The sequence below is a fragment of the Dromiciops gliroides genome, chromosome 5 (assembly GCF_019393635.1).
Source record: "Dromiciops gliroides isolate mDroGli1 chromosome 5, mDroGli1.pri, whole genome shotgun sequence".
Classification (NCBI taxonomy): Eukaryota; Metazoa; Chordata; class Mammalia; order Microbiotheria; family Microbiotheriidae; genus Dromiciops; species Dromiciops gliroides.
In genome coordinates this window covers 191,276,402-191,304,033 of record NC_057865.1, presented here as the reverse complement: position 1 = coordinate 191,304,033, position 27,632 = coordinate 191,276,402, and the positions used below count along the sequence as shown (strand labels likewise).

General features: G+C 43.2%; 2 protein-coding genes across 4 annotated transcripts in view; one reads left to right on the top strand and one right to left on the bottom strand.

Moving 5' to 3' along the window:
- COPS7A (COP9 signalosome subunit 7A) overlaps positions 1 to 20,691 on the bottom strand; it is a 23,118-nt gene extending 2,427 nt beyond the window's left edge. The window contains exons 1-4 of one of the 3 annotated variants that reach the window (XM_043966850.1): positions 11,428 to 11,544; positions 10,559 to 10,764; positions 3,193 to 3,268; positions 383 to 471 (exon numbers count right to left, since the gene is read on the bottom strand). In XM_043966850.1, coding sequence (XP_043822785.1) covers positions 383 to 471; positions 3,193 to 3,268; positions 10,559 to 10,720 — 327 coding nt within the window. In that variant the 5' untranslated portion in view covers positions 10,721 to 10,764; positions 11,428 to 11,544. Of the gene's footprint in view, positions 1 to 382; positions 472 to 3,192; positions 3,269 to 10,558; positions 10,765 to 11,377; positions 11,545 to 20,553 lie in introns of those variants that run through there. The other 2 variants (XM_043966849.1, XM_043966851.1) reach the window with 2 other exon arrangements.
- Positions 20,168 to 27,632, top strand: LOC122728336 (PILR alpha associated neural protein). Its single transcript, XM_043966848.1, has 6 exons — positions 20,168 to 20,383; positions 22,786 to 22,845; positions 23,232 to 23,749; positions 24,365 to 24,446; positions 25,537 to 25,758; positions 26,310 to 27,632. Exons 2-6 carry the CDS (start codon positions 22,829 to 22,831, stop codon positions 26,329 to 26,331), a joined length of 861 nt encoding a protein of 286 aa, XP_043822783.1. The 5' UTR covers positions 20,168 to 20,383; positions 22,786 to 22,828; the 3' UTR covers positions 26,332 to 27,632.

Below are 27,632 nucleotides of genomic sequence, written 5' to 3'. Positions count from 1 at the left end.
TATCCTAAAGGAACCTATTTCCCATCTGTCCTGCTCTGTCATCCCCAATTCAAAAACTGAAAGGAAGAGCAGAGATCTACCCCACCTACTGCCATAAGAAGTTGGGGGAGGGAGGTTAACCTTTCTTTTTTACCCCGTTCATGACTGTCTATTTGCCTAGGACATCAATCCTACAAAGGCTAAGTCCTCATGTTGTCTATAGAAGTGGGAAGTTACAGGGTCCTAAGTCTACCCTCCTGCATGGGTTTATATGATGAGAATCACATTTGGGTCAGAGATTCCCCTACTGCAATATGTTTTCTATAAGAGGGATCACAGAAAACATCATACCAGAAATACTGGTGAAGGGGGATGAAGGGGTAGGGTTGCAGCAACAACCTACCTTGACCTTGGCAGCTAGTGTGACAACTGATAGATGTCGAAGTTTATTCTTTTGAGCCTCTGTGAGGGGGGGCAAGTTTCGTGCTTCAGCTAGAAGAGCAAAAGAAAAAAATTATTTTAAAGCATGTCCTATAAGGAGGTACTATAGTGACAGAGAAGCTTGAGACTTAAACAAAGAAGACAATTGCTTGAAGATACCTACAAGAAAAGACTCAAAGAGAAATGCATATTGGACACAATTCCCCTAGAAGTTAATGAAGGAACTAAAAAGATGATTTTAAAAACCAAGTGAGTGCTATAATATGAAAAGAGAATTAACAGCTTGATAAAAAGAGAAACAAAAATCCCACTGGAATCTGATACTAGTGTGGGCCAAGGTGGTGGAGTAAAGGCAGGGATTTGCCTAAGCTCTCTCAAATTCCCCTCCAAACAACTTTAAAATAACACATCAATAGAGCACTGGCCCTGGAGTCAGGAGTACCTGAGTTCAAATCCGGCCTCAGACACTTAACACTTACTAGCTGTGTGACCCTGGGCAAGTCACTTAACCCCAATTGCCTCACTAATTTAAAAAAAAAACACATCAAAACATATTCTGGAATAGCAGAACCAACAAAAGAACAGGATGAAACAATTTTCCAGCCCAAGACAACTTAGAAGGTTGACAAGAAAGGTCTATTTTACTGGGTGAGAGTGGAGTGCATTGGCAAGCAAGTGTAGTACCTGGCAAGCCAGCAGTAGGCTGTGCCTGGAAAGTCAGCATAGGCCTTAGGTATGGTGGAAGTGACTTCCAGAGCTCAACCCACAGACAGTGAGGGGGCAGGACAACTTGTTAGAAGGAGATTACAAGAGATCTTTTGATGGCACTGGGTACGGGACTTTGTTGCACTGCCCATATGAGGATCCAGGTTGCAGGCCCAGGACAAGGAGGAGTACTAGAATTCTAAAGTCTAAGCCACAGGGGAATGCAGACCCTAGTCACAGTTTCAGGGCAGAAAAGAGTACTTGTGGTTGCTCACAGACCAGAGCACAGTCCAGGAGAGCAGTGACCACACCTCTTAGACTACACCACCTTAGAAGAACTGCAAACTTACAGGTCACCAGAATTAGTTCTGAAACCAGCCGCACAAAAAACCTAAAGTTTGCATCAGTTCCCCCTCCACCCTAGAAACAGTGCCTTAACTTTAACAGAAAGTTAAGTCAAGAAATAGGCTGGAAAAATTAGCAAACAAACAAAAAAGAATCTGACCATAGAAAGTTATTATAATGACAGGGAAGCTCAAAACACAAACTTGGAAGAGTACAATAATGTCAAAATAGCTATATGCAAAACCTGAAAGGAAAATATGAATTGGTATCAGGCCCAAAAAGAATTCCTGGAAGAGTTCAAAAAGTATTTTAAAAATAAAATAAGAGAGAGAGGAAAAATTGGGAAGAAAGATAAAAGAAAAAAAAAGATAGATGCAAGAGAATCATGAAAAGAGTCAACAGCTTGGTAAAGGAAGCACAAAAAAATGTACAAAAATTCCCTGAGAAGAACGTCTTAAAAAGTAGAATTGGTCAAAAAAAAAGGAAAAAAGAAAATGAGGTACAAAAGCTCACCAAAGGGGCAGCTAGGTGGCACAGTGGATTGAGCACTGGCTCTGGAGTCAGGAGTACCTGAGTTCAAATCCGGCCTCAGACACTTAACACTTACTAGCTGTGTGACCCTAGGCAAGTCACTTAACCCCAATTGCCTCACTTTAAAAAAAAAAAAAGCTCCCCAAAGAAAAAATTTCTTAAAAATTAGAATTGGGCAAGGAGAAGGTAATGACTCCATAAGACATAAAGAAAACAATAACATTAAATTTAAAAAATGAAAAATAAATAGAAGAAAATTGGAAACATCTCATTGGAAAAACAACTGACCTGGAAAACAGATCTGGGAGAAAGAACTGAAATCACGATGAACCATATTATCTACCTTTAGCCAGAGAACAGATGGACTAAAGAGTGAAGATCAAAGCACATTTTCTTGTATTTCTTTATTTCTCTTGCTTTTTATTTATATATTGGAGCATTACTAACAAGGAAATTGTTTTACATGACTATACACCATACATATATACACACATATAAGCATATACACATATACATATATGATTTTGTTTTTCTTGCCTTCTCAATAGGTGGGGAGAGGGAAAGAATTCTAAAATTAAATTGAATTTTTAAAAAAACAAGCTTCCCATTTGATCCTCACAACTACCACTTGTGGAAAGTACAAATATTATTATATTTTATAGATGAAGAAATTGATGATCAGGGAAGGTGACTTGCCTATAGTCACAAAGATAAGAAAAACACTGTTAGCAGTGTTATTAAGTGGGGGGTTGGAACTCAGGATTTATGAATGGGGATTTAAAATCTCAAAGCTGCAGCAAGGTCCTAATTCCCATCCCCCATTGCCGAAGCCCTGAGTTTCTCATGCCAGCCTAGGTTCTGGCTCCTGATGCACTTAGTCAACAAACTCAACTGAATTCAGCAAACTTTTATTATATACCTACTTCATGCAGAGGATTGCACTGAGCACTGGTTAGATATAGTTTAGGTAAGACAACATTTCTGCCACCAAGGATATTAAAGTCTAGTAAAGGATAACACATACCCAAAAATCTAGAATACAAAATAATATATAAACGTTCCCTAGGAGTTTAATACTGAGCAGTAATCTAGGAATGTGTTTTCATCAGGATATTCCCAAGAAATACTATGTTTCTTTATCCCCCTCCTCCCTCCATAGCCCCATCCTATCACCCCAGACCCTCTGCTTACCTAAATAATCTGCATATGTCCCATAAGCAAACACGGTGAGCAGTCGGAATGTGGAAGCAAAGTCACTCTCTGCCAGCTAGAGGAGATAGGGTCACAAGAAAACAGTCATCCCACAACTGCTAACATTCATATTGCTTTAAATTCATATCTGCCCCACCCTACTTATCTAACCTTGTCTTCCACCATTACTCAACACTCTAGCCTCATCAATGTCTTCAAAGTCCTTTACCCGAATTCCTATCTTTTTGTTTATGTTGTGTTCCCCACCCCTCTACCTGTAATGTCTACCTTCTATTTACATCCTACTTATTCTTCAAGGCTAAATTCAATTCCCATCCTCTATTTGGAGTCATCCTGCAGCCCATGCTGATTTCCCCCTTCTCTGAATTCCTACTAATTATCTGTATCACTTATTCTAGTACTGAATCACACTGCCTTTTACTATTACTATTACTCCTTTTGTGTTTGTTGTTCTTCCACTACTTTAAATATATACTCCTAAAGGGCATACATTGTATCTCATATTTCTCAAGTGGACTGGCAGTGACTATAAAATTCAGTCAAAATTGACAATTATTTTCTGGTTATTTCATATGCTTATCTCTTTTCTTTCAATGAGACCAAATATTCCACGAAGCAGGAATCATGTTTTTCCACTTCTCTTATATATGTCATAGAACCCGACACTGCCCAAAACTCTCAAAAAAGTAGAATAGACAACTAAGCGGTAGTGAATTCTCATTACTAGAGTTCTTTTGGCAGGTAGATAATTATTTAAAGATTCATGCTCAATATAGGGTGAAACAGATGATTTCTAAGGTCAGTCACAAATCTGAAATTCTGTGATTCTATGTTGGGTACAAGCCCAAATCAATAAATGATTACTGCTATGGCTGCGGAATGAAACTTCATAGTTCCACCCTATAGAAAACAAGCAGCAGAGGACAGCAACAACATCCTCTCCACCAAAAATTAGCCTGAAAAGGCAGAGTAACCAACTTGTGATCTTCTCATGTTCTGTGTCTAAAGATATACAGCACCTAGACAGATATCAGTATGAATTCAATCAACCCTTGCAGATGACAACCACCTTGGGCTTTTACTCTTACCTTTACAAAGCTGTAGTGACCCGTGCACCAGTTTCCCTGATGAGAATTTGGGGCAGATGTACATGTCATTTTGACCCACAGAGCAAAAGCCCTTACCTAGACATACCTGAGAGGGAAGGGTGTATGTGAAAACTAGAATACTTGTCCTGTGGAGTACCTACTAGGATCACAAGGGCAAAATTATGTGATGAGGGCAGTAAGTTCAAAGCACCAAAAATTAAATATATTTCCCTTCCAATTCTCTACCTCAATATTTCCTTCCTCTTCTAAGAGTTGGTCAGTAGGTCTATGGCTATGGGGAAGAATAGGCTGGAATATATTAACTAAAATGTTGGTGTTTGAAAGTTACTGCTTCAATGGTTGTAATCCTGGTTAAGAATTCCTGGGAAAACCAGAGGATTCTGGATAATATGTGAATCACAGGGAAGAAACCTTCTATTTTCTGGTCAAAGTTGATTTTCTAATTATAATAACAAGGTCAATAGGTCAAAATATATATAACCTTGCCTTATGAGACAACAAAGTGCCATACTGTCAAAGAATGACTAAGGAAGGAATCTTCACAGCTTCCTTAGAATTTTTATAGAGATAATCCTTTCTTACTTATTCTCTCCCCATCTTGGTCAAAGGACTAATTAGAGATGTTTAAGAAAGGAATGGACTATGTATGGAGGTAGTGAGTCATTGTATATATTCAAGCAGTGCTTAGATGAACACTTGGTTGGCAGAGGAATTGAACTAGGTAACCTCTTCCCTTCTAATTCTGGGATTTTATTATTCTAATGAATCAGAGCATCTCAGAACAGGTCTTGCTTCCATTTGGCCCTTGCACCTCTATATTCACCATTACTGGGTCTCTCTGGAACCTGCTTCTATCTCCAAATCCCTATTTCTGTGGAAGGTATTGTCCTCCTTTCAGTGACCAAATTTGCAGCTTTAACTTATTGTCATTCTTCTTTTTCTTTTCTTTTTTTTTTTTACGGGGCAATGGGGGTTAAGTGACTTGCCCAGGGTCACACAGCTAGTAAGTGTCAAGTGTCTGAGGCCAGATTTGAACTCAGGTCCTCCTGAATCCAGGGCCAGTGCTTTATCCACTGTGCCACCTAGCCGCCCCAACTTATTGTCATTCTTGACTCCTCAATTTCACTAACCCCACATATCCAAACAGTTGCCAAATCCTGTCATTTCTATCTAAACAACATCTCTACAATCCTTTCCTTTCTGTTCACTCACAAAACACCCTAGTTTAGACACTTTTATCACCTCTTATCTAGACTGCAGTGACCTCGTAATTGGTCTCCTTGCCTACAGTCTCTTCCCACTCCAAATGGAGTTTTGTTCAAAACAAACTTCTCTAATTCCATTTAGACCTTAGCAAGATTGTGTATTTTTTCCCTTGGTGATCTCATCAGTTCCAATTGTTTAAATTTTCATATCTGTGTTGATGATTCTCAAATCTGCTTGCTCAGGCCTAACCTCTCCCCTAATCTCCAGACTCCCTTCTCCAACCAAGTATTAAGACATCTCAAACTGAATGCAAAACTCATTAGAGTTTCCTACCCTAATCATTCCCCACTTCCAAAATTCACTATCACCAATGAGGATATCACCATCTACCTAGTCTCTCCACTCTAAGTGTCATCCTCAACTTCTCACTCTCTCACTCCTCATATTCAATCTATTGTCAAATCCTACTGATTTTACCTTCATAACTTCTCTTGTATACAACCCCTTCTCTTGTCTGACACTGCCACTTTCCTGGAACAGGCCCCCATAACCTCATGCCTGAATTATTGCAATAGGATACTGGTTGGTCCCCCTGCCTCAGGTCTCTCCTTCTACACTCTAAATCATCTTCCAATCCAGTACCAAAGTATTCTTCCTAAATCTGACCATGTCTTACCATCTTACCCAACCCCTCCCCAGTCAATAAACTCTAGTGGCTGGTTCCCTATCACCTCCAGGATCAAATATAAAGTCCTCCATCATTAAAAGTCCTGCCACCTTCCTATCTTTCCAGTCTTCTTATACCTTGCTCTCTACAATGAAGTTTTCAATCCCATGACACTGGCCTCCTTACTGTTCCTTGAACAAGACACTCCATCTTGTTTTTTGGTGAGGCAATTGGGGTTAAGTGACTTGCCCAGGGTCACACAGCTAATAAGTGTCAAGTGTCTGAGGCCACATTTGAACTCGGGTACTCCTGACTCCAGGGCGGGTGCTCTATCCACTGCACCACCTAGCTGCCCCTATTGTGATACTTTTTATTGAACACAATCAAAGAATCTCAATAGTAGAAGGGATTCAAAGGGCTTTCCAAACTTCTATCTCAATAAGAATCTCCTCTGTATCTCTGACAAGTGATCATTTCCATTTAGACATTTTCAGTGGTTAGGAGAATTTCCCTTACATGCAGTCTAAATATGACTCTCTGCAGCTTTTACCCACTGCTCCAAACTCTCCCTCTGGGGCCAAGCAAAACAAGACAAAGCCCTCTTTTACATTCTTCTCCAGGTTAAGGAATTTTAGGTTTTTTGTTGTTGTTGTTTTTTCAGTGAGGTAATTGGGGTTAAGTGACTTGCCCAGGGTCACACAGCTAGTACATGTTAAGTGTTTGAGGCCAGATTTGAACTCAGGTCCTCCTGACTCCAGGGCCAGTGCTCTATCCACTGCGCCACCTAGCTGCCCCCAATTTTAGTTTTTTCAACCAATTGCAATTATGTTGACTGGATCTTCTACAAATGTTTGTTGGTTTTTTTTTTTAATTAAGTAAGGCAATTGGGGTTAAGTGACTTGCCCAGGGTCACACAGCTAGTAAGTGTCAAGTATCTGAAGTCAAATTTGAACTCAGGTCCTCCTGAATCCAGGACCGGTGCTCTTAGCCACTTCTCCACCTAGCTACCCCAATCTGCTACAAATTTATGCTATTTTTTTCCCCAAAGGCATCCTCTTTGTAGCAAGGTAATCTTTTTATTACTCTTCAAATGAATCTCTATCCCACTCTCCATAATGGTTTTTCCAAATCTCCTCTCTTCAAGAGTACCTCCTCCCCGACCTTGCCTGAGGTCCTCGTTTCATGTTTACCAAAACTTCCTTTCCTGCCATCTCACAACCCTCTCCTTATCTTTCAACCCCTTGTTACCATTCTCCCCATATTTTTCTTTTGCTCCAGATTCTGGAAATGAAGTTGCCCTTCTCGCCAAAGCCAACTTCTCTCTGTTATTTTCAATATGTTCAATAACAATGTGTTTCAATATGTTCAATAACATTCCCTCCTGACTTCTCCAGCGGAATGAACCCACTATCAGCATCTTTTTCCAAACTTTAATTTCTCCCTATCTACTTGTTCTTTTTTTACTACTCCCAAACATGTCCAAATCTCTCCCATCCTTAAAAAAAAAACCCAAAATCTTTACTGGAACCTGTTATCCACAATACTTATCCTATGTTTCTTCTCTTTTTCCTAATTAAATTCCTAGAAAAAGCTCAGTGTCTATACTTTCTTTCCTTTCACTCTCTTTGTAATCCTCTAATCTGGCTTCCAACATCATCACTCAATTGAAAGTGCTCTTTCTACTCTTTTTTCTTTTTCTTTTGTTTTTTTTTTCAGGGCCATGGGGGTTAAGTGACTTGCCCAGGGTCACACAGCTAGTAAGTATAAAGTGTCTGAGGCTGGATTTGAACTCAGGTACTCCTGAATCCAGGGCGGGTGCTTTATCCACTGTGCCACTTAGCTTCCCCCGCTTTTTTTTGTTTGGTTTTGGTTTTTTTGTATTTTTGTGAGGCAATGAGAGTTAAGTGACTTGCCCAGGGTCACACAGCTAGTAGGTGTCAAGTGTCTGAGATCAGATTTGAACTGAGGTCCTTCTGAATCCAGGACCAGTGCTTTATCCACTGCACCACCTAACTGCCCCCTCTTTCCACTCTTAACTGACAAATCTAATGGTCTCTCCTCAATCTAATGCTTCTTGTTTGCAGTATTTAGCACTACTGAGTACCATTCCTCCGTGTTTTCACCTCTCTGAATTTTCATGGCACTGGTCTCTATTTTTCTCCTAACTGTTCAACTGCTTCTTCTATGACACTTTTACCAATTCATCACACATTTCATGCCCAATAACTACAGGTGTGCTCCAACACTCTGGGCCCATTTTTCTGTCTCTATATTTTTTCAAGCATTATGGGTTCAATTATGATCTCCATACAAAGGATTCCCAGATCTATATATCCAGTCTTATTCTCTCTCTACCAACTGAATAAGCAGTACCAAATGAATGTTCCACAGACATCTCAAACATGTCCAAATACAGAACTCATTATCCTTCTGTCCAGACTCATCCCTCTTGCAAAATTCCCTGTTTCTGTGAAGAGTATCACCTTGGTTTGCAACCTCATTATCATCCTTGACTCTTCCTCTTATCATACATTGTCAAACTTGTCAAATCCTGTCATTTCTATAGGATATTTCTATGTGTCTGAAATCCTTTTCCATCTGTCCACTCACACAACACCCTAGTTCAGACCATTCATCTGAACCCTTCTTCACCCCAGTCTTACCTGGCTTACTGCAATGACCTCCTAATTAGTCTACTTACTTATGTTTCTTCCCATTCCAATCTTTTCTCCACAAACCTGACAGTGATTTCCCCAAAGGCAGATCTGACCATTGTCACTTCCCTGGTTAATAAACTCCACACTCTCCATACTGCCTCTATAAATCAAATACAAAGTCCTTTCTTGGCATTCAAGGCCCCTCACAATCTGGCCCTAATTCACTTTTCCAGACTTATTATATATTACTTTCTGGCTTCTTGCACTCTATAGTTCAGCTAAACTGGCCTCTTTACTGTTCTTCACTCTCATCATACAAAAACACACATAATATATTCAAATATGAACAGAAAATTAATATACCACTCATTAAGCAGAACCATATAAAGAGGAATGTATTTATATTGAAAATGTTCTCCTGGGTTGAAATCAGAAAAAGTTCACTTTTGCTTATATTTGTATTGTATACAGTGAATGCTCACAGAAAGAAATGTGACTTTGAATTAAAAGCTACTATGCTCACTACTTATTGTGTATTTTTCTATAGAAAAATATATTTAAAGAGAAATTCACTTGCTTGGATAACTACACTGATCCATAATAAATTAAGAACAAAATTATTATTTACAAGTTCACACAGAGCATACACAGGGAATTTTTTGAAAATAAGTAAGTATATTCAAGTAGGATGCTCTCATTGCACTAAGAGTAAGTATAGGGGCAGCTAGGTGGTGGAGTGGATAAAGCACCGGCCCTGGATTCAGGAGTACCTGAGTTCAAATCTGGCCTCAGACACTTAACACTTACTAGCTGTGTGACCCTGGGCAAGTCACTTAACCCCAATTGCCTTACCGAAAAAAACAAGCTTTAAAAAAAAAAAGAGTAAGTATAAAAAGTTTTTTGGTATACAAAAATTTAAATTTCAAAATATTTCATTTTTATCTCATCCTTTTCAAATTCCTATTTTTGTATATGTTTCATAATGCATATGTTTATACAGTAATTCATGCATATAGATAGATAGATAGATAGATAGATAGATAGATAGATAGATAGATAAAATTGGGGGGGGGGGAGCGGTATTTGTTCCCAAAATGTTTTACTGATCAGGCTGTGCAAAGGATCAAAAAAAGTTGGGAGGTCTCATGTCCCTGGATTGTTTGTTGGTTGTTCAGTTGTGTCAGACTCTTTGTGACCCCATTTGGAGTTTTCTTGGCAAAGATATTTGCCATTTCCTTCTCCAACTCATTTTAGAGATGAGGAAAGAGGCAAATAGGGTTAAGTGACTTGTCCACAGTCATACAGCTTGTACATGTCAGAGGCCAAATTTGAACTCAGGAAGATGTCTTCCTGACTCCATGCCTGGCACTCTATCCACTGCCCCTTACATCATACTTTTTCACAGGAATCAAGCCTTTCCATATTTATCTTTTGTTAGTTATTTGCCTAGCTCCCTAAAAGAATCTGTTAATAATAATGAAAGTTATTCTCTTATATATCTCTAACTTCTCAATAGAAGCCTTTGTTGTTGAAAGGCCTCTTGACCCTAATCTCACAGAACCCTACTTGTTTTTGAGCCAAGTATTTGGGGTAAACAGTACTGGTCACTAGCAGCCATTCTCTGCTCCCATCTAAAGGAAAGGAAGGGATCCAAGATGGAGTTTCCATAAGAAGGTCTGCGGGGACTCCTTAAACCAGGTACCCACCTCTCGGACATTGGGCATGTCCAACAGCTCCCCGAAAACATAGACACCTGGGGCCTCCAGCACCTGGTGGATGAGGGTAGCCAAGGCAGCACCTTTGGCTGACTTGGCCAGAAGCAGGAACTGCTCCTGGTTCTGCCCTGTCACCTTCACCTCTGAGCTCATGGCTAAACTGGCCTGGGGGGCCACTGGGCTCAGGAGGCTTAGAGCTGCAAGGAAGAAGGGGGTTGAAAGCAAGCCAGAAGAGCAAAGTGGGGGGGGGGGGAGTCGTTGCAGGGTAATGGGTGGGGGGGGAAGCACCTCAAAACAGGGAATTCGCGGTCCTGAGGTGCTCAGTCAACACAGGTCAGAATGAGACCAGGATTTGGGGGTAGGGAGGGGATCCCCAAGAATCGGGGCTTCGGGCCTTGTGGACTTTACAAACGGAGGTCCATCAGGGGGAAAAAAGGCAAACTAATATTCAGGAAGTCGGGGGCAACCCACATCCCGGGATGGTGGGCTTCTTTCCCATTCCTTGAGCCCCAACCTGGGCCCCACCACTGAATTGCACTCCACGGAATGCAGCACTAAGGGGGTGCGATTGGACCCTTCTGTTCTGCCCACTCCTCCCCTCCTTCGAGGCGAGGGGCTTGCGCGTGCGAAGCACGTGCCCCCTGCTCGCCTCCTGGAACTCTTGACCCCCGCCCCCTTCTAGCTTTCTCCCGGGCTCCGCCCCCGCCCCCCACCGCCTCCCCCCCTCCCCTCGCCCTTAAGGGGGCCGACTCAGGGGCTGTGGACTCTCGCCCAGCGGCCCCAAGGTAGGCTCTGTAGGGCAGCGGCTACCTGTCAGCTTCGCCTTTCTCGTGCACTTAGAGGGGTGACCCCTCCCTCACCTCCGCCAGCTGCTAGAAACCGTTACCACTGCCTCCCTCCGTGGCCACTCTGGCCACAAAACTCTATGACCGGCTCTCGAATCCCCCCACTTCCGCTCCTTTACGTCAGAGGCTTCGAGAGCCTCCCAGAGGCGGGACGCAAAGGGCACACTGGCCCTTCCTACGTTCTGATTGGCCATTGTCGGGAGACTGGCAGGCTTTTTTTTTTCTCCTTGACTTTCAAAAAACTTTATTGTTTAGAAATGCTATATGATAATTGCAGCCGCCTCTTCATTCGGTCTAGTTTAAGCGTCCTGCACTTGATTAGGGAAACCCTTCCGGGAAGCCATTCGGGCAACGTGGGACCCTAGCTGGAGTGATGGAGGTGTTACAATGACAGAAGCAACAAGAGAAGGAAAGAAACGGGGAATAAAAGGAAATAGAGGAAGGAGAAGAGCACAGAGAGGACCTTTTTTTAAAATTTCAAACATTCAGGGGTGCAAGGTACCTTAGAAGTCATCTAGTCCAACATACTCTTTTTTTTTTTCCCCTTTGAAAACAAATACATGGGGGCAGCTAGGTGGCGCAGTGGATAAAGCGCTGGCCCTGGAGTCAGGAGTGCCTGGGTTCAAATGCGGCCTCAGACACTTAACACTTACTAGCTGTGTGACCCTGGGCAAGTCACTTAACCCCAATTGCCTCACTAAAAAACAAACAAAAAAACAAATACCTAGGGGCAGCTAGGTGGTGTAGTGGATAGAGCACTGGCCCTGGATTCAGGAGGACCTGAGTTCAAAGCCGGCCTCAGACACTTGACACTTACTAGCTGTGTGACCCTGGGCAAGTCATTTAACTCTCATTGCTCCGCCAAAAACCAAACAAAAAAAATACATTTTATTCATATCTTCTCTTTACATCAGTCATTTCCTATCCCACCTCCTCTAGATTGAACAATGCCTCGTGAAAAAGATAAGTAATTAAGCGAAAACATTCACATCTTGCTTTATCTGAAAATGTATACAATATTAGTAGTCCCCCACCTCTCTATAGTGATAGCCTTTATTACTGGACTTTTAAAAATTGTTTTATTGATTATATTTTTAACATCAATGTCCTAATGATTCTCCTGTACCCCATAAAGCCCTCTCTCTTTTTTTTTTTTGTGAGGCAATTGGGGTTAAGTGATTTGCCTAGGGGGTCACACAGCTAGTAATTGTTAAGTGTCTGAGGTCAAATTTGAACTCAGTTCTTCCTGAATTCAGGACCCTGCTCTATCCACTGTGCCACCTAGCTGCCCCAGCCGGCTCTTAAAACAAAGAAGCATAGTTAATCAAAATAAATCAACACATTAGCTATGCCTGAAAATATATTTCTCATTTTATAATCTTACAATCTACCATCGCTTTTCTGAGACTCTGAAGTCATAATCTGTCACAATATTGGTCAGTTAGAACTCTTCCAGTTTTATTTTCCTTTACATTATTGTGGTCATCACATAAATTGTTTTGGTTCTGCATCAGTTTATCCCAAACTTGTCTGAATTTTTTCCTATTTCTATTTCATTTGAAACATTAATATTCCATTATATTCCTATAACCAATGATTTGTTCTGACATTTTCCAATTAATATCTACTTATATACAGATCACTACTACTACAAAAAGTTTTTAGTGCTCTTCTTTATTTTATTTTTTTAAATAGGCTTTATTTATGCCTTTGATTTTTGTATTACAGTCATTTCCCACCCCCACTACAGAATGAACTTTCCTTTGCAACAAAAAAGCAGTTAAGCAAAAAACATCTGACTATAACTAACATTGTATACAAGATTCTGTCCTAGAATCATCCCTTTGACATCACAGAGGTATGTTTTATTATCTCTTCCCAGAAATCTTCATGAGCTTTTGTTATTCCTTTTATTAAAACTACTACAATGTTGTAGTTGTGTATATTTTTCTCCTAATGCTGCTTATTATGTATGAGTTCATACAAAAGTCTTCCCACATTTCTCCAGTCTTCAGACTCAGCACTTTTTAAAACTCTGTTAATATTCTGTTACATGAACAGCTCATTTTTTTTTTGGTGGGGCAATGAGGGTTAAGTGACTTGCCCAGGGTCACACAGCTAGTAAGTATCAAGTGTCTGAGGCTGGATTTGAACTCAGGTACTCCTGAATCCAGGGCCAGTGCTTTATCCACTGTGCCACCCCACAACAGCTCATTCTTTAAAGCTAGTCTCCAAATGATGAGCACCTACTTTGTTTTACTTGTTTGCTGCTGTCATGGGGATAATGGGGTAGGGCTTTGGGTTAGGGGTTGGGGTTCTTGGGAATTCCTCTTTAAAGAATTACACCCTAGGGGGCAGCTAGGTGGTGCAGTGGATAAAGCATTGACCTTGGATTCAGGAGGACCTGAGTTCAAATCCAGCCTCAGACACTTGACACTTAACTAGCTGTGTGACCCTGGACAAGTCACTTAACCCTCATTGCCCTGCCCCCCCCAAAAAAAGAATTACACCCTTTTACACACAAAAGCAGTTAGAATAAGATGTTTATTTAGGGGCAAGGGAAGGGAGGGGAAGAGAAACCATGAATGAAATCCTTGGACTTTCCATGGGGAGAGAGGCATGGCACAAAGCACGTGGCTTTGAGATACCAATCTCCTCGAGCAGGAGACTGGCAGGTACTTTTATAGGGGATTGATGGGGGTGTCCATCTCAGGGTGGAAAGTTCCTTTAGTGAGGGAGGACCATCCCCCACTGGTGGTGGCTGGAGGAATTTGAGTGAGGGGTGGCTGCAGATCTCTTCAACAGGAAGGAAGCAGCCACACCTAATCTTGTCGCCCCAGGGTTGAGGGAGACTTGAATGAAGGGTGGAGGTCCTAGAGCTAGCTCAGTCCAAACTGGTTTGGCATTTATCTCTCTAGGTGTATTTGTCCTCTGGTTTAGTTTCTCAAAGAGAAGATTCCTTGATGTGCCCCAGAGAACTTCTGGGGTGCTCTGGGCCCACAACACTACCACAAAGAGTGCTTTGTATTTTGTTATATTTTGGACCTTTATTCCCTTTTACTTCCATGAAGTGTATACCCAGTAGTGAGATTGCTGGGGCAAAAAGTATGTCCTGTTTAGTTACTTTTCTTACATAATTCCAAATAGAAATCCAGAATGGTGGTATTTCTTAGCTCTATCAGTAATATATCAGTATGCCTAACCATCCATACATAGCCCCTTTGACATTTACCATTCCCGTCTTTTTTCATCTTTGCCAGTCTTCATGGTGTTTTTCTTATTTGTATTTCTATTACTATTGGTGATTTAAATCATATTTTGATGTGATAATGTGTAGTTTGCAATTCTCCTTGTCATGGGAGGATTATGGGGCCCTGTTACCCCAACAGTTCTCTGGGGATTTCAAGGAACTTTTTCCTTGAAACCTTAGGGGTTTTCCCTTGAAATCAAGTAGGCCTCTCCATGAACTCAATCAAGGACATACACACCCAAAAGAGATAAGCAGCACCAGATTGAATTGAGCATTCTCCAGAACCACCACCCTGTATTCCAGTCCTCCTGAACACCTGGATGAGGTAATCAGTTGGGAGAGACCATGCAAGGAGAAGACCAACTGGAACCGCCCACCAGCAGACTGCTTAGACCCATCAGGACAAAGTTAACACCCACCACCAGATTGCTCACAAGGGATTCCTCCTACCCTGGCGCAACGCAGGAAGACCCCCAGCCCCTTACCCAATAACAGACACTCTTACCCATGCCCCCTAAACCCTATAAAAGGGCGCTCCTCAAGCTAGCATTTTGTTTCTCCAAAACCTTCCTCCCAGCCAGTTTCTCTTGCACCCCAATAAACCTGTTCTTTTATTCCTAATTAGGTCTTGTGCGAGAGTGTAATTCTTTACAGAGGAATCCTAAGGACCCACATGCTTTCTCCCCATATCATCCTCTTGAAAATTGTTTGTTCATATCCTTTGACTATATCTATTTGGGAATAGCTCTTGATGCTATAAATTTGTGTCATTTCCCTGTCCAATTTCCTTATTCAACAGGAATACAGGCCTTAAGTGATTAAGTAATTTGCCAATGGTTACACACAAAATAAGTAGCATAATCAAGGTATGAGCTGAAAATCTACTCCAGGAAATATTTCTTGAAAATATAGAATGTAGGAAAGCTGGTTTCTTGCACAAGGCTTTTATATATGTATATATATATTCTAATATCACAAAGGAGGACTTGCTTAGGAACTGGGAATCCTAGGTTCCAGTCAAGTTATGTGACATTTGGTAACTCAATCAATTATCAAGCATATTGTTTCCCAGGCATGGTATGCTAAGTCAAATCATCATCATGTTTCATCAAGGAAACACTCCCTGTTCCTCATAGAAACAAAGGGGGGAATGTGGTAAAATAATGAAATTTGGCAGAAGCCCAGGGGTCTGGCTTGATTGATTTAGTAGATTGTTTGAATTGGGTGTGAATGAGAAACTACTAAGTACTCACTTAAGGTGATTAAACCTAGTTTAACTTGGCCAACCCTGAGAAGGAGAGTCCTCAGAGGCTGTGGACTTCATCATCAACAGAGGACCATTCTCAGCCACAAAACTTGAAGGGCCTCCCATTTTGGGGGAGGGAGAAAAAGGTAGAAAAAAGGACCCCAACAGGATGTAGCAGTCTCTCTCTGGCCTTGGAGGAGCTGTCAGATCGGACTGGAGATTGGCTGCTATAGAAATTATGGACCGCTGGGGGTGAGTTAATAAAATCCAGCTCTTTGAATTAGCTAAGCTGAAAGCAAGTTTGGGTTTTGAGACAGCCTTTGCTAGAGCCAGGGAGATTATCCATTTTCCTTTTTCTCTATTCCCTTGTCCTTAACTTTTAATAAAACCTGATTTGTTTGTGGAAAAGAGACTGTTAAGCTCCTTTCTTATTGTCCTGGGAGAAATAACTAAAAAAGGCAGTTTGGAGGGGAGGAAGCTTTGGACCTAGAGGTCCCTCATTATTTTCTGAACCCCAATATTATGGCAAATCACCCAATTAACTCTCCCCATATTAAATTTGGCCGCTACAATCATCATTATCATCAACTTCATCATCACCAATAACAGCTAGCTCTTAAGTAGCATTTTCAGGTTTATAAAGTACTGTGCAAGGGGCAGCTAGGTGGCGCAGTGGATAAAGCACTGGCCCTGGATTCAGGAGGACCTGAGTTCAAATCCAGTCTCAGACACTTGACACTTACTAACTGTGTGACCCTGGGCAAGTCACTTAACCCCAATTGCCTCACCAAAAAAAAAAATTAATAATAAATAAAGTACTGTGCAAATATTGTCACTCATTAGTTGTGTGTCCATGAGAAAGTTATTTCACTTGAGTCTCAGTTTCCTCCCCTGTAAAATGATAAAGTTGGATTAGATCCTAAATTCCCTTCTGTTTCTTAAAGAGGGGGTGATTTTATTTATGAACTGGGAGAGAGGAAGGGAAGAAAGGACAAAGAGTGATAAAAAAAAGTAAAATACAGTGGGTACTAGAAATAAGAGAGAGGGATAGATTAGAGGAAACTGAGGAAAAAGGAGAGAAAGGTAAATGAGAGAGATGATAAAAAAGTGAAAGTGAAGATAAAGAAAGAGGACAGAAATGGAGAAGTAGAGAAAAAGCAGAAGAATTGTTCTGTTTAACTCTGTATAATTCCCTACAGAAGTAATTCATTTATTCATTCATTCAATGAAAATTAATTCAACATCTGTACATGGCATTCTGCTAATAAGGCTGAGCAAGATGATATTGGGAGAAATAGCTAATCAGAGAAAGAAAGTGTCTGACAGAGACCTGGAGAGGAAAGTACTAAAAAATAAAGCTGAAACCTATCCAACTAATCATCTGTTGAAAACTATTATATTAAATTGTTAAGGCAAACCCAGGCATATAGCTCAATTTTATGTAAAGAAACATCATGGCATGTATGCAAGGATTTTAAAAAATACCAGTAACAAAAGGGATTTTAAAAATATCTCTCTGAAGAAATGAAGTAAAATCAGCAGATGGAATAGACTAATGACCCAACATCCTATGCACCCCCCCAACACATGCACATATACAAATACCCAAACACAGATCATGAATACCCATTGCACATATGCATATCCAAGGTAGAAACCTAGCACAAGGTTGGGGGAGGTGGGGCAGCTAGGTGGTGCAGTGGATAGAGCACAGTCCCTGGATTCAGGAGGACCTGAGTTCAAATCCAGTGTCAGACACTTAACACTTACTAGCTGTGTGACCCTGGGAAAGTCACTTAACCCCAATTGCCTCACCAAAAAAAAAAAGAAAGAAAGAAAGAAACCTAGCACACACATATACCCAGAAGATACATTGAGCATACACCCATGACAAAGGGGACTGTAAATCTAGCATGGCACAGCCATAGAGAACAACATAGAGAACATAGATGAAATGTTCCCATGTGCACAACTTCTCCTATTTTCAGATGTACACATGGAGCAACATTTGATAGCCTCTGGGCTCCTGTCCTCATAACAATGGTCTCTCCTCTAATTCTGGTTAATAGCCAAATGGGGGGGAGAGGTGAAAGATGGGAAAGAAACTTGACATATGAAGTTAGATCCTCAATACAGAAATACTACTGTAAAAATGAAATGAGACAAAGAAGGAATAACAAATACACTCAAGTGGGTATAGTAATATGTTTTGCCCTGAGGGAAAGTGGGAAGGGAAGGGGAAAAGGCAGGGAGAGGTGAAGGAAGGGAGGGCAGATTGGGGGAGGGACCAGTACAAAGCAAAATACTTTTGAGGAGGGATAGGGTGAAAGAAGATAGAAGATAGAGTAAATATCATGGGGAGGGAATAGGATGGAGGGCAATACAGTTAGCAATAGTAACTGTGAAAGAAATGATGAGCAGGTTGCTATCACAAGGAATTATGAAAAATGCAAACCATCAACAGAGGAAGAACTGATGGTATTTGAATACAGATTGAAGTATAATTTTATTTGTTAGTTCTTCTTTCTAAAGTTCTTCTGTCTATTTTCTTTCACAACTTGACTAATGTGAAGATGTTTGGCATAACTACACATGTATGTCTTATATTGAATTGCATGATTCCATAGGGAGGGGTAAGGAGGGAGAGAGGAAGAAAATTTAGAACACAAAGTTTTAAAAAATCAATGTGAAGAAACGATGAGCAGGTGGATTTCAGAGAAACCTGGAAGGACTTACATGAACTGATGCTGAGTGAGATGAGCAGAATCAGGAGAACATTATACATAGTATCAACAACATTGTGTGTTGATCAACTGTGATAGATTTGACTTTTCTCAGCAATACAATGGTCTAAGATAGTTCCAAAGGACTCATGATGGAAAATGTTCTCCAAATTCAGAAAAAAAAAGAACGGTGGACTCTAGATGCAGATTGAATCATACTATTTCTACTTTTTTTGTTTTCCTTTTTTGAGGTTTTACCCTTTTCCTCTGATTCTTCTTTCACAGCATGACTAATGCAGAAATATGTTTAATGTGATTGTGTGTATATATATATATATATATATATATATATATATATATATATATATATAAATAATATTTTTTAAATGAAGAGACAGGTAGAAATTGAGGAAAAGGAGATAAGGGACAAGGATAGAATTGTACCATCAGAGATGGAAATTGATCAATCAGGAAGCATTTATGAAGTGTTCACTATGTGCTGGGCATTATGCTAGGTGCTGAGGATTCAAAGAGAAAAATAAAACAGTTCCTGATCTCAAGTAGCTTACATTCAGGAGCAGCTAGGTGGCACAGTGGATAAAGCACTGGCCCTGGATTCAGGAGGACCTAAGTTCAAATCCGGCCTCAGACACTTGACACTAACTAGCTGTGTGACCCTGGGCAAGTCACTTAACCCCCATTGACCCACCAAAAAACAACAACAAAAAACTCAAGTAGCTTACATTCTGTGTGGGTGTAGGAGTGTGCAGGAAACAAGAAGTAGATGGAGAGGGAAGTAGAAAATGAAACACTAACCCAAAGATGGAAGGAGAGAGAGATGGAAAGAGAGAATTGAGAGTGATCAGGGTCACAGAAGAGTTTCATAGGAGCCAAGACCCTGCCCCACATATATCAATAATTCTTATGGCTATACATTCGCATAACCCAGGAAGATGGGGAAAGGAATGAGATTTTTTTTTTATGTTTTTATTTTATTTTATTTTTTTGGTGGGGTAATGGGGGTTAAGTGACTTGCCCAGAGTCACACAGCTGGTGAGTGTCAAGTGTCTGAGGCCGGATTTGAACTCAGGTACTCCTGAATCCAGGGCCGGTGCTTTATCCACTGCGCCACCTAGCTGCCCCCAGGAATGAGATTTTTATGGCTATATTCTGGGCCTTGTCCGAAGGAGGAGAAAGAAGATGGTATGGTAAGGGGATATGAATTGAGATGACAGAGAACTGAGTGATTCAGAATTGGGGTGCCAAAGTTCGGATGACCCTGATTTGGAGACATGAAATAACATAGAACTGAGATGACAGAGTGGGAACCATGGGAAATTGGAATGATAATCAAATGAGGTGATACGCTTCTTATGGTGAAGAGTGGGTAAGCATACTGAAAGTCATATAGGCACAGCTTGGAATCTCAGGATCACCAACAACCCTACTCTACTCCACTGTCCCAAACCATCCGGGGATCCCGTATCCCCAGCGGCATGGTAACAGGAGGGTTAAATAGTGCGTGGCAGGCGGAGACGGAAGGTCTGAGCTGACGCCTAGCCAAGACAAGACAAGACGAGCTGAGCAGAGCTGAGCTGAGCCTCTGCCGCCGCCCCACACTCGGGGCGCCTCCTCCCGCGCCCCGCCCGCTAGTCCCCTGACCATGCGCCTGGCCTGGCGCCCCCCGCAGCCCCCTAACCCCGCACAGCCTCTAGCCCCCCTAGCCATCCCGCAACATCAGCCACGGAGCAGGTGAGTGTGACATCCTGCAACCTCCATCCCTCATCCCAGGTGCCCAGGCTCTGTCCTTCCTGGCTCCTGCGTCCTTTCCTAGCATCCTTCTTTTCCAACCCCAAATTTCCATCTGTCCTGCCCCTATTTCTTATGCCTCCATCCCTCTTCCCCATTTCTATTCCCATTACCATCCATCTAGATCTGCATTTTTCATCCATCCATCTCGATCTGCATCTTTTAGTCTGCATCTCCATCTCCATCCTTTATTTTCTGGCTCGTCTCTCTGCTCCCAGCTGTCGCCATCCCTCTTTCCCTTTCTTTGCCTGCATTCTCTGTCTCCCCATTCCTCCTCCCTCTTGCCATCCCTTCTCCTTCGCTCTCTTGCCTCGTTTTCCCCCTTTTCCTTTCATTGGCCTCTTCCCACCCACTCTTCCTCCTCGGTGTCTCGCCCCCCCCCCGCCCCCCCCCCCGCTCCTGTCCATCTCTGGGAGATGCTCTGTCTAGTTTGTAATGAGAGGATGGTTTGGGGATGGGGGCAGACTCCTTGGGAAGGGCCCCCTGCCCCACCCCCTGGCTTATCTCTTGCGCACAGACCTGTTGTGCGGACCTTGGACAGGTGGGTGGGGGATGTGTACGACGCTGAATCCGGGGGACTGCGGGGTTCCTGAAGGGGTTGGAAGGATACAAGGTGCTGAAGTTAAGGTTGGGAGGATGGATAAGGAGACAGGAAGGGATAAGCTCCAAGGTTTCAGTAGCCCCTCAGCCCTTCGCCGCTTCACTGATTAGCAATCGCATTCTTCCCCGCCCCCCCCCCCCCCCCCCGCTTCTTAGGAAAATTTTGAGGGACAATTCCTGACTCCCGTGTATTTTCTCTTCCATTTTTCTATCCTCTGTCTTGTGTCAGCTATCCTATTTCTCCTACTCTTCCTCTTTCTCTTTTCCACCTTGATCTGTCTCCAGTACTTTTCTCTTCTATCCTCTTTTCCTTCCCTCTATCATCTGTGACCATGTATCTTCTGTTAACTTATTTTCTTCCTCCCCACCCCCTATCATTGTCTCTCTCTCCTCTATACTCTCTGGATTCCTCTTTGCCTTTTCTCTTTCCTCTATATCTCTTACCCCCCACCTATGTTCCCTCTACCTCCAATTTTCACTCTCTCATCTTCCTCCCCCTCCCTTTTCTCTATCATATCCTCTTACCTTTCTCTGATCCTCTCCTGTCTTTCTTCCCATCTCCTCTTAGATCCACCTTTCCCCCTCTCTAGCTGTCTCCTCTTATTTTTTTAATTCTTCTTTTTCTCCCTCACACTTAATCACCTCTTTCCATCTGTCCCCATCATCTATTACCTTTCTTATTTGTACCCACTATGCTACTCTATCTCTGTCTCCACCAACCACCTTTCTTCACTGTGTTTCTTTCCCTCTATCCTTCTTCATTACTTCAATGGTGGTATTCAGGTTTTGAATTCAAACCCAGAATCAAAATTACACCATTCACACAAGGAACGTTGGTACCAAAGTGGGATCCTACTCAATGGGATTCCCTAGGATTCAGAGCCTAAGGGATGCCACATTTTTAGGCTTACTCTCTCTTAGCTCTATCTCCTTTTAGAAAGCACCTATGCACTTAGCTGATTACACACTAACAACAAAAATTCTACCTATGCTTTTTCCTTCCCCCTTGGAAATCTGGACCCAAGGGGAATATCCTCCTAGAACATGGGGTTACAACGGAGTTAAGGAGCAATAGGGGAAAAAACTATGCCCCACCCCAAAGCATCTTCTTCCCTTTATTTTTTTCTTGGACCCCTTCCTCTGTGGCTCATGCTCAAATAAATGCTCACATAATTCCGGGCCCTAAATAAAAGTCAAAGGACAAGCAGGATGACACAATGGAAAAGAATACTGGATTTAGAGTCAAAGGATATGGTTTCAAGTACAGGCTCTACCATATACTACATGGCAAGTCACTTGGCCTCTTTCAACTCAGTTTCCTCATCCGTAAATGAAGGGGTTGGACTGGATGGCCCCTGAGGTCCCTTCCTACTCTAAACCTGTGAAGCTATGAGGTGAGCTGAGAGCTGGGAGCAAAGGAAGTGAGAAGAAAGGAACCAAAGAGATTCAAGGATGAGGGAAATCTGGGGGACTGGTTGGTTCAGGGGCAGGAGAGAAGACTATAGTGCAATGACTCCCCATGGATGAGAAGCAGTTGATTCTGGGGAGCAGCAACAAAAGCAATAATACCACTACTTAGGACAAGATGGTAATTTGGGGGATGTGGACAGGCTGGGGAAGGGAGAGATGGAAAGGGCAGAGATGAGCCTGCTCAAGGGGTGGATGGATGCCCAAGTTAAGAGTTCGGAAGTTGTACTGGGAAAGAGCATTCTAGATTCTAACTGTGTATCTCCTCTCTCCCTCAGTGAACACTGAGAATCAGGATCATAGCTGAGGGAGACCTCAGATATGGAGTCCAGGATGTGGTAGGTATTGGGCACCAAAGGGGAGTCCAGAGACCCTATTCCTTGGCATGTTAACCCTTTTCTCATTGACCCAACCCTGGAAAGTTCCTCCTTAAAGAAAAAGAATGTGTTTGGGAATAGAAACTACAGTTAAAATCTGTCGAGAGGTCCCATCTGCTTTTCCATTACCTAGCTGGCATTAATGGAAGAATCTTATAGAGGTTACCCTATACTGAGAGAAAACTGGGAGGGGGAAAAACACAATAGCAGCAACAACAACTATCCCGGCCCTTATACTAAGGAATGGTCTTAGCCACATGTTCCCAGCCCTGTGAACACATTCCTTGACAAATGGGTTCTGGTGGGGAACAGGCATTAATCTCACTCCTTTTCTCTTCCTATTCCAGGTCTACACTGTTAATGTCCCACCTCCTCCCACTCTGGTCACTGCTCCTGCTGCCCTTCCCACCTCCAGCCCAGGGCTCCTCTACCTCTTCACCTCGTACCCCTTCAGCTCCTGCTCGGCCCCCATGTGCCCGAGGGGGTCCCTCAGCTCCTCGACATGTGTGTGTATGGGAACGCGCACCTCCCCCAAGCCGGTCCCCCCGTGTTTCACGTTCAAGGCGTCAAGTACCACCAGATACTGCACCCCCTGCCACTCCATCTGGCTTTGAAGAAGGGCCACCATCATCCCAGTACCCTTGGGCCATTGTATGGGGCCCCACAGTGTCCCGAGAAGATGGGGGAGATCCAAATTCTGCTAACCCTGGCTTCCTGCCACTGGACTATGGCTTCCCAGTTCCTCATGGGCTGGCTACCCCGCATCCCAACTCAGATTCCTTGAGACGTGGTGATGGGGATGGGATCATCCTTGGGGGAGCTCCTGCCACCCTTCGTCCATTTCTGTTTGGTGGCCGTGGGGAAGGTGAGGTTTGGTGGATGAAAGGGCCTTCTGAGGGGTGAGGTAAGGCTAGTTAGAGAGTTCTGAATTTTGGAAAGTGAAATTCATCTGGAGTGGGAAAGTAAGAAGAGTCTAGAAATAGAAATAGAGATGCAGTTGGACAGAGTGAATTGAAGTTGGGGTTACTGGGACTGATAAAGCTCAAGAGAGCACAATTTTACCCTGTCACCAAATACTTTGGGTGAGCATGTTCGACAGACAGATCAGAGTTGTAGGTAGACTATGATGATGGTTGAAAAAATAAATGGAATGATAAGGAAGAGACGAATATCCTGATAACACCCACTACCTGGACAGAGAGGTTTGAGGGATCTGTTGCCCAAAACCTTCCCATCTTGGGATTGCGAAGATGCATTGGAGATTATGGGAAATGGGCTTGCGAAGTGACGGAAATTATTTTAGGGAAAGGGAGCTATGAGTTTGAGTTTGGAGATCAGGGAAGAAATTGTTAGTAAAAGAGGAGACCCAAGGAGGGATTTCCCATTCTAACCATACCCACACATACACATACACACTGTTAAAAACTAAATTACCATTCTCTCCCAAGGCTTCTCTAATGTTTGATCGTTCCTTACACAGGTGTGGACCCCCAGCTCTATGTGACTATCACTATTTCTATCATCATCGTCCTAGTAGCCACTGGCATAATCTTCAAATTCTGGTAAGCTAGAGTTTGAAGAATGAATTATTGGTGGGTATGGGGCAGAAAATATTCGAGGGACATAGAGTGTGATTTAGATTAGATGAATGAGCAGAGCAAAAGGGAAGGAAGGGACTGATGTAAGATCTTGGAGAGGGTAGGAATAGCAGGGAAGGGAGAAGGGTCGGGGTAGGGCAGTATATCCTACCTTGGGAATAGTGAGAGACAGAACAGATTCCTCTTTCCAGAAAAACAGATGAAGAAAGTAAAAAGAGCAATCGATTTTTTTTTTTTTGGTGTGGCAATTGGGGTTAAGTGACTCGCCCAGGGTCACACAGCTAGTAAGTGTTAAGTGTCTGAAGCCGGATTTGAACTCAGGTTCTCCTGAATTCAGGGCCAGTGCTCTATCCACTGCACCACCTAGCTGCCCCAGAGCTATAGACTTTTTAAAAAATCAAGACAGTATAAAGAGATGAGCAAATTGTCTATGCCTTAGTCCCTTCCCTGACCCTCCTGTAGTCCCTCCATGTGATACTTTAGTGGGACTATATGTAGTCTGGGAATTTCTTTTGCTTTCCTCCCCACCAAAAGACTAGACCCTCAAAGCACCCTATCCTAAAAGAAAAGTAATAGAAATTTGGAATAGAGCTTTCACTGTCTACACGTGATAGCTGGTGGGTGAGCTTTTCACACTCTACTGAGACTCCTAGGATTTCAGGCTATTAGTACTCAGTTCGAACTAGAACTAAATTACAGGACGCCTGGCCAAGGAAGGAAAAGACTTCCGACACCAATTTGGGGCTGAGACCATGTTGGGGAGGGTAGGTCTACGGATTGTATCCTGGGTGAGGGTTCCTAATCACAGCGATGGGGTTGGGGAGGTGGCCGTGAGTGAGAGACTCCTCCTCTGGGAGGAATCTCCAGAGGGTTTGGGGGGGAAAGTGTTTCAGGGTCACAGTGTCCAAAGAATGTTTCAGGGTGGATGGCTGGCTCTTTTGGAGGACAGGGCCACTGCTAGGGAGGCTTTCAAGGGAAGCTTTATGGGATGGTATCTTGCTTGGGGAAGGGTGGGGGGTGGTGACTGATGTCTTCTTCCCTTTGCTTTCTACAGTTGGGACCGTAGCCAGAAGCGACGAAGGCCTTCAGGGCAGCAGGGGGCCCTACGGCAAGAGGAGAGTCAGCAGCCCCTCACTGACTTGTCCCCAGCAGGAGTCACGGTGTTGGGGTCCTTCGGGGACTCACTCACACCTACCCCTGATCGGGAGGAGCCCCACGGGGGACTCCGGCCTATGCCCCCCCAGCCCAAGGGGGCCCCTGCTTTCCAGTTGAACCGGTGAGGGAGAGAGGGCTTAAAGGAGGGAGGGAGATGGGGAAGAGTTTGGAGTAGAGAGACAGTGTGAGGGAAGTGTGAGGGACAGAGGGTGGGGAATGAGGAGCTTCTCAGGAGCTGTAAGTCTTTTCCTGGGAAAGGGGGCAGTGGGCGGGTGGATTGAGGAATATGTCGGTTTGGGCTATGTCCCAGGGCTCTTTCATCTTTTCTCTTACCCTACCTCTAGATCTCTTTCCCACCTGAAGGAGTGAGACCACATTATCTCTAGGTCCCTTCTAGCTCTAACATTCTATGATTTTATGAACTCTGAGCCTATGACTGTATTGACCAATCCAATCCAACAAGCATTAATTATGCTCCTTCAGCTAAGACACCATCCTATTAGTTCTGGCCCCACCCCTTTGGTTCTGACTCTCCCTCTTTACTTTTAACTCCACCCCTTCTCCATAGCCCCACCCCTGACACTGACTCCACCTGTCTCTGGCCAAGGCCTCCAGTCCCTAACTCAACCCCATCCCTGTGTCCCTGACTTTCCCTTTCCCTCTTCCCCTTAGGATCCCCCTGGTGAATCTGTGACGCCCCTCAGTGGTGGGGTCCAGCCAAGCAGACGCCCATGGGGCCTACACAGCCACCATTCCGCTGGGGGTGGGGCAGCTGTGGTGAGCTGGGGCCCCAGATGCTGCTGGCAGAGGACCCCTGCTCCTGTTCTTGCACACCCATTTCCTTTCACATTCACCTGGCCCCAAAGACAGTCACCTCTGTTCACATCACATAGATAGGGCTTCTCTCCCACAAAGCCCTTGTGCACTCACACAAAAGCCTCACACACTCACCTCCACAGCAGAACAGTATTGCACACTCTTGTACAGATGGTTTTTTGCACTCACCCTCTTCCACATCTGTTCCTAAACTAATCTCTTACACTCTATTTCCCTTTTGTACCACCCAGTCTCATTCATCACTTCTTTTAAACATTCTCATCTCGGTCACACCACCTAATTGGCCATACTCTCATGCACATTTAACCCTTCACATATATTAACTCTTACATATCCACTCTGTTGTCACATTGAGTGGCTTGCACATGCTCTCTTGCACACTCACTTAGGTTTTGTGGCCCCTGCATGCTGCCCTATAGGTGGGGAGGGGGTGAGCTTTGGGGACTTCCAACGCCCTTAGTTTTCACTAGCCCCAATCCACTTAATGTCTTGTGTTTCCTGTCTCCCTCCCTAGTTGTCCTAGCCCATCCCTATCCAGGCGCTCTTACCACTCTATGGACTTCTTGATGGGAGTGGGGGAGGGTCTGAAGCCCCAAGCTTTGCCCTTTACAATACTGCTAAATTCTGGTATCTGAAAGGGTTATGGGGTAGTCACCTCCTTAGCCCCTGGAGAAAGCTCCCAAGTCACCTCCATCTTGCTAATGCCAGCTGTCTCTGTCTATGTGTCAATCCCTCTGGATATCAGAGTCCCCCTAAGCCAGCTCTTATTAAGGGAGTGGCCTCACTAACTCAACCCAGGCTTTGTAGGAAGCAAAGCCAGTAGGCTTAAGGCCATTGGGCACTCTGCCCCCCCAAATACCCATGATTATGCCCTTCTTACTCACTCCCATTCCTTGTTTATCTCACTCTGCCTCTTTTTTCCTCTTTTCTTTCTACCTGTCATTTGCCCTTCCTCCCCCTTTCCTTTGCTTCCTCTCTGAGCCCACTCTGTTTCTCTTTCCATTTTTCTTCTTTTCCTTCTCCTCCTTTCCTTGCCCCACTTGGCCCCTATGCTGTGATATATATTTTTGTATTATCTCTCTTTCTTCTTGTGGTGATAATCTTTGATTCTTGTGGGATGTAAGTTTCAGAATTTTCAAATAAAACCTTTGCAAAATA

What these genes read in the sequence shown, in the direction of transcription:
- LOC122728336 (XM_043966848.1), top strand. An exon ending in GGCATAATCTTCAAATTCTG is followed by an intron (nt 24,447 to 25,536) that starts GTAAGCTAGAGT and finishes TGCTTTCTACAG; the next exon opens with TTGGGACCGTAGCCAGAAGC. An exon ending in CCTGCTTTCCAGTTGAACCG is followed by an intron (nt 25,759 to 26,309) that starts GTGAGGGAGAGA and finishes TCTTCCCCTTAG; the next exon opens with GATCCCCCTGGTGAATCTGT.